The sequence below is a fragment of the Octodon degus genome, unplaced genomic scaffold, assembly GCF_000260255.1.
Source record: "Octodon degus isolate 3935 unplaced genomic scaffold, OctDeg1.0 scaffold00393, whole genome shotgun sequence".
NCBI lineage: Eukaryota > Metazoa > Chordata > Mammalia > Rodentia > Octodontidae > Octodon > Octodon degus.
In genome coordinates, this window is record NW_004524969.1 from 491548 (window position 1) to 498786 (window position 7239).

At 39.2% G+C, this 7239-nt stretch overlaps 1 protein-coding gene across 1 annotated transcript; it reads right to left on the minus strand.

Moving 5' to 3' along the window:
• Positions 1–843, minus strand: LOC105741275 (vomeronasal type-1 receptor 2). Its single transcript, XM_012513261.1, has one exon. The coding sequence runs from the start codon at positions 841–843 to the stop codon at positions 1–3; it is 843 nt and encodes a 280-aa protein (XP_012368715.1).
• Positions 844–7239: the final 6396 nt, after the last annotated feature.

Sequence of the window (7239 nt, forward strand, 5' to 3'; positions counted from 1 at the left end):
TCATTTCTTCCACGAACATTGTGTGGGCCTGTAAACACAATGTTCACGGGTCATGAGAATGAAGGGACTAGCAGTAGGGAAACAGGCATTGGTTAGGGCAGAAGTTTTAACCAGCCACCAAGCAGTGTTAGTATACAGAGAAAACCAGACATATGTGATAGAAGATAGGAAGTAGAAGAATACAAAGGCACAGACCAGGATGAGGATGCTTTGAGAAGCTCTAGTCTCAGCTGGCGATCTTGATGAAATGCTGTGTCTGTGAATGTGCTGTGTTTGCTGCTTGTGCCTATACAAAATGAAAACCATGGAGGCACTACTCCCGATCATAAGCTTCAAACACAAAATATCATGTGATAATGTCAATGCCGCAAAAATGGCGTTTTGGTGTTTGTCAGAAATCATAATTGAACAGTATTGAAAATCTAAAATATTTGTGATATTTTTGTGATTCTCTTTGTCACTTACAAGCATAAGAACTCTGACATTTAGCAGCATGTGCAGGACCCAGCAAATGATGGTACAGGGCCCGATGCACTTCAGGGCTTTCACTTTCAGCTCTGCCCACCTGGGACTCCTGGCGCTGATGGTGATGGCCTGGGAGACACTCAGCAGGCAGGTGGTGCTGAAAGACACACCCTTGCCCACTGTTTGAACATAGAAAACCAGTTTGCATCCAGCATTATTAAGGAAGTCTTCCATCCCAAGTGCTGCCATGGTCTCTGGGATTCCCCTACAGAGAATGTAGAAGGAGTTGGCTACAGACAGGTGCCTGAGAATCACATCTGTGCACCTGAACCTGCACCCACTGAAGTAAAGGGAGATAGAATGACATAAAAGTGACATATTTCCCAGGCTTCCAATGACAGTTGGGAAAAGGAAGAGGATTAAAAATTGGAGTTCCACATGTGCCATTTTTCAGTTGTACTGGATTCATATCAGCACTGCAAAATGTAGGATTCTATATAGAAAAAAAATTGAGAAAATTTCATTGTACATGAACTCAAATTATGCGCATTTGTATCATTCAGCATTTTATGTAAACTATGCAATTTGGGTTTTTGAAAGTTTTTCAATTTTAAATGCTGTTATTAATTATGGAGCTTACATAATGTATATTCACTCTGATTTATTGCTTACCATTTCAAATTTACTTAGGGCTCACAACAGGGTAAATTAGGATATAATTAGGTTTACATTAAAATATGTTTAGTAAAGAGAAAGTATGTGGTTCATTTAAATATTGAAGACACATTGATCTGTCACGCAGGCTTTGGTGCCACTGTGTTCATTTCTGTGCTACATTTTCACAGATTCAGAGTGGTAGTGACTTTAGAATCCATAGAAAGGACTTCTCACATTTGAGATATGCTTATAGAAATGTTGGACTATGTGCATCACCATTTAGTGAATGTTTTATCTCTGTCACAGAATCGTTCCTAAGGGAATGCTCGAAAGCACTCTGAACAGCAGACTTATTTCCTGATTGGAATCCTTCATGCTGGTTCTTTGAAAGCACTTTGGGAACAGTCAGTGGCAGGAGAGGATCTCAAACCTCCGTCTTGGTCCACAGACCATTCTGGCCCTCAGGAATCACGCCTACTTCCTGTTTGTCTTTGTCACCCTAAATGAAGCACTTTTCCAGTCATTATAATTCACCCAAACATAGACTCTGAATCAGCTCATTCTCTCAAAACCTCCATTTCTCATCCTAGAAGGGAAAATAAAGAAAATACTGACCCAACACCTTCCTGCTTCTCCAGCAGCAGACTGAGATGATGCTAAGAAAATTCCTTCTTCTGTGGGAGGGAGGTGGCTAGACTGCAAGATATGGGGCATGATGCAGTGATCTCAACTCCCTCTGCAATGCAATTACTGCTTCATTTGTAATTTTCATGACAGTGCATGTTCAGACAATCGAGATGACTGTAAGAAACAACTGAAAAACAAGTAAGTTCTTTTTGGATCCCAATTCCCAGAATCCATTAGAAGTTTCTGTGGGTGTCTCCACACAGAGAGACTTTGAGTGCTTTGGAGAATCCTTCCCCAACAACTACAGGAGCACAGTCCTATAGGGTGAGGAGAAAACGTTGGCCAATATAGATGAAGAAAACTCAGTGAAGTCTGTGTATTCTTTCCAATTGTAATTGATACACAAATATACATACATGTGTGAATACTTTCACAAGCAAATTGGTCTAAAATACATATACATAGAAATTATATATAACTACATATATAGAATTATACATGTATTTATTACCTTACACATTTTTTCATATTTGTGAACATTAGTCTTTTAATTACATGTGTTATAAATATTTATCAAGCTGTGGTTGGTGTTTCACTCTTTTTTTTGCTACTCATTTTTTAAATTGTTTATTTATTTTATTTACTTTATTTTTTATTTTTATTTTAAATACTACATAAGATTACTTCTTTTTTTTTTTGGAACCAGGGATTGAATTCAGGCCCTTGCACTTGCCAGGGAAGTGCTTAATCCACTGAGACATCTCCCCGGCCCCATTGCTACTCATTTTTGCAATGGTCAATAGTGTACATTTTTTTTTTTTGCAATAAGACAATTCCAAATCAAATTGGTAGGACAGTTTCAATAATTAACACATTGCATACTCTCTTCCTAGTGGTTAATTGCTGTACAAGATGCAGACATGATATCCTATTTGCAAACACTGTTAGAACAAATTCCTCTATTCATTAAGATAATGTAACTATATATCTATCCTAACCACTTTGAATACACAGATACAAAATGGACATTCATCTGTATACCTTTTTTTTGTTAAGTTCCGTTATTTGAATATTATAGGTGTGTAAACTCAGCAAAATATTCTAAAAGAGTCCAGTAGCCCATAATAATATTGGGTCTTCCTCTTGACTGGCAGTGTCGGAAATTGTTTACCTGAGTCCCCTATAGCTCAATATAACAGCATGGCTTTACTTCTTGTACTTCGTTTTTATACTTTTCTGCTGGATGGTTAAGACCAGGATAAAGCAAACCTATACAACAAGAGTTGTAGCTTTTGAATCTGATAAGGTCAGTCAAATTCCCTCAGGATTTATCCTGAGATCCTGTACCTCAGATTGTATATCGTTTGTCAGTGTCAGCCATGTGGATGAGTCATGGCCATTGCTTGGCCAATGTGGGTGTTTCACTCTTTATAACTACTATAAAAATCAGTGTGGAGACTCCTTAAAAAACTAGGAATGGAAATCCTATTCAATCTCACTATCCCCCCACTGGGAATTTTTCTAAAAGAACTAAAACATCATATTATAGTGATATATGTGCACCTAGGTTTATAGCAGCACAATTTGTGATAGCCAAACTTGGAAGCAACCAAAATGCTTTTCATCTGAAAAATAGATGAAAAAGATGTGGTGCTCTTATACAATGAAGTATTACTCAGCCATAAAGAATGATAATCTCAAAGCCTTCATATATAAGTGGATGCAACTTGAAGATATATTCATAAGTGAAATAAACCAGACCTATATGTGTAAATATCATATAGCCTCCCTAGTGTAAGAACTCAAAAGAAGAAATAAAAATTGAAAGGTATAACACAGTTAAATGGAAAGTGAGAACTTAAGGATTAAACAATGAAGAGAGGGCAAAGAGAAAAGCTAGGAAACATGGCAGGGGCAAAACCATACACATATACACAAGATGGTTAAGGCAATGGTCCTAAGAATTTCCATCAGGTTTTTCAGACTAGCAGTTAATTGGTAGGTTTCTCACCCTGACTAACTATATATACTGATACCTGTGCAGTGAACTAAGCAACTGCACTGAAGATAGCAGTGTGTAATACTAGGGCCATGCTTGGAATGCCTGCCATTCTGGTCTTCTAATTCCATACTGCTTCTCATGTCATATCAATTACTGATATACTGTCTCTCAAGTAAATGTTTGTTTAAAAAAAGGTGGTAAAAGTAAGCAAGAGACAAGAAAAAAGTCACAGGACTGTCCTGCTACAATGTTGTATAATGGTTAGATTTCTAAATGTCTATGTAAAAATGTATAATAGTTTATTTTTATTTTTCACGTTCTATAGGGATTAAAAGTTTAGCATATCAATGATTGCTGAAAAATAGCTGTTCTGGAGGTGGATGGCGGCTCTTCACCTTCCTAGGCTTAGGCGCTGAAGCTGAGATGCAAGTCAGACGTCTTAGGCAGAGGAAGGAGAGCGGCGGCCATTCTCAACATGCACAGCCTGGCGACGGCAGCACCTGTGCCTACTGCATTGGCTCAAGTGGATAGAGAAAAAAATCTATCAGTGGATCGATGAGCTATCCAGCCCTGAGACAAGGGAAAATGCTTTGCTGGAGCTAAGTAAGAAGCGAGAATCTGTCCCTGACCTTGCGTCCATGCTATGGCATTCCTTCAGTACTATTGCAGCACTTTTGCAGGAAATTGTAAATATTTATCCATCTGTCAACCCACCCACCTTGACAGCACACCAGTCTAACAGAGTTTGCAATGCTCTGGCATTACTGCAGTGTGTGGCATCACACCCAGAAACCAGGTCAGCTTTTCTTGCAGCACATATCCCACTTTTTATTTTTTTTTCTGGTGGAACCGGGGATTGAACTCAGATCCTTGCATTTGCCAGTCAAGTGCTTATCCTACTGAGCCATCTCCCAGGCCCCACATATCCCACTGTTTTTGTACTCCTTTCTGCACACTGTCAGCAAAACATGTCCCTTTGAGTATCTTCGACTCACCAGTCTAGGAGTTATTGAAACTGTTTCCTCCAGTCCATTGAGTGAATAAGTAGAAGATGATTTAAATCAAGATATTTTACTTATAATTCAGGTGTTGTTGTATAAGTTTGAATATAAATGATACGTAAGGAATATTAACACATTTCAGCATTTCAAAAAAAATCAGTCAGCTGGGCATGGTGGCACACACCTATAATCCCAGTTCTCTGAAGGCTGAGGCAGGAGGATAGACACAGGGCTAGCCTGAACTGCATAGTGAAACCCTGCCTCAAAACAAAAACAAAACAAAAATTAGTTGTGTGATTTCTGTAAGTGAAGTTTTGTTTTGTTTTTTTGAGGCAGTTTTACTATACAGTTCTTTTTTTTTTTTTTTTTTTGGCAGAACCAGGGATTGAACTCAGACCCTTGTGCTTGCCAGGCAAGCACTTATTCTACTGAGCCATCTACCCGGCCCCTTGTTTTGTTTTTTAATGTGTTCGGTACAGGGTCTCTGTACACAGCTCAGACTTAGAGTGAGCCTCCTGTCTCAGCCTCCCCAGTGCTGGGATAACAGGTATGTGTCACCACAACTGATCTTGTTGGCTGATTCCACTGTGCCTGGGGCAGGGCTGGCACAGCTTAGAGTACAGGGAATCAAACCTGGGTCTTTGTGCTTGCCTAGGCAGGAGCTTAGACTTTCACTATGCAGTTCAGGCTCGCCCTGAACTCGCTAGGTAGCCCAGGATGACCTTGAACTTGTGATGATCCTTCTGTCTTAGCTTCCTGAGTTTTGAGGTTATAGGCACGTGCCACCACACTGGACTGTAAATGAATTCTTAGAAATGTCTGACAAATTCAACATCCATTCATGATAGAAACTCTCAGCATATAAGCCAAACTAATCTTCTCATTTAAATAAAAATGATTGTAGCATTTATGAAACCCTGTGTTCCATCCTCTGTTCTCCAAAAATAAATTCTCACCAAACTAAAAATACAGAAGTTTTGCAAGCAGCAATCTAGTAGTTAAAATCATAATTATCAAAATTAAATACTTATGGGTCAGCCAGATAGCTCAGTGGATTAAAGTGCCTGCTTAGGCAGAGACCGGTTCTATCCCTGGCCTGCCATGCTGGCCCTGCCCCTGGGATGCACTGAGACAGCAATTGAGACTGGGTATTGTGATGCAAGCCTGTAATCTCAGCACTTGGAAGGCTGGAAACAGGAGGCTCACTACAAGTCTGATCTGTGTAGTGTAGTGAGACTCTGTAGACCCTGTACTAAATACATTTAAAAAAAATTAAATACTTTTCCCCTTGGAACAGTTCCTGTTTAATATACTGGACATCTTAGTGCAATGAGGCAAGAGAAAAAGTTTTCCTTACATATTAAATAGGAAAAAATTCCTCACAGATAACATACTTATATAGAAAAATCCCAAAGAATCTGCTCCCCCTAAAAAAATCCTACTAGAAATAGTAAATTTAGAAAGGATAGAGGATATAAGGTCAGTATTCCAAAATCGATAAAGACTTAAAGGCAGAATGATACCAAGTTCATTGTTAATTCAGTGTTAAGACATCAGATTTGAGCAGAAGATGTAGATCACAAAGATAGGGTGCTTCCCTAGCAAGCAGGAGACCCTGGGTTTGATTCCTAGCACTGTTTTTTAATGTTTTGTTTTGTTTTAATCTCTCATTTATTTATTTGGCATAAAGTCTGGCTATGCAGCTTTGGACTTGTAATGATCTCCTGTTTCAGCCTTACCGGTGCTGTGTTTACAGGTTGTGTGCCATCATGCCTGGTTCCAGGTCAGGCATGGCACGTGGTACCAGGGCTCAAGCTTGGGACCTTGTGCTTGCCAGGCAGGCACTTATGCCACTGAGCTATCTCCCTGGCCCCAGTACCAGGGACTGAACCCAGGTCCTTGCGCTTGCCAGGCAAACTCTTAGACTGCTGAGCTATCTCCCCAGCCCTGTTTGGATTATTTTGATGTTTTATGTTTTACCCTCCTCAAACTGATCTATAGATTCAGACCAGCATGAACAGAATCTTAGGAGGCTTTTTTTCCCTTCTGGAAATTAGCAAGTTGATGACTATGGGCTAAACAGTATCCTCTTCAAATTTTTGTATGTTGGACCCTTACTCCGTAGCCCCAAACTCCAATTTTGTCAGAAAAGTGCATCATTGTGGATGTATAATACCCATATTTATTCTTTATAGATTTATTTCTATTGATACATTATTAATTTTATGAGTTTTAACAATGAGCACTTAATAGAAAAAATATTTTAAAAATTAAAGTCTTGAATTTTTAATACTTATTGAACACTTAAAAAGCATTGGGGCTGGGGAGATGGCTCAGTGGAATAGACGGTTCCCTGGCAAGCACAAGGGCCTGAGTTCAATCTCTGGTTCGCCAAAAAATAAAAATAAAAAACATCATAGCTCAGTAAATAAGTGCTTGCCTGGCAAGAACGGGGTCCTGAGTTCAATCCCTGGTACTGCAAAAAAA

Bases quoted from the DNA above. Each gene is read 5' to 3' on its own strand.
- LOC105741275 (XM_012513261.1), bottom strand. From the start codon at position 843: ATGTCACTTTTATGTCATTCTATCTCCCTTTACTTCAGTGGGTGCAGG.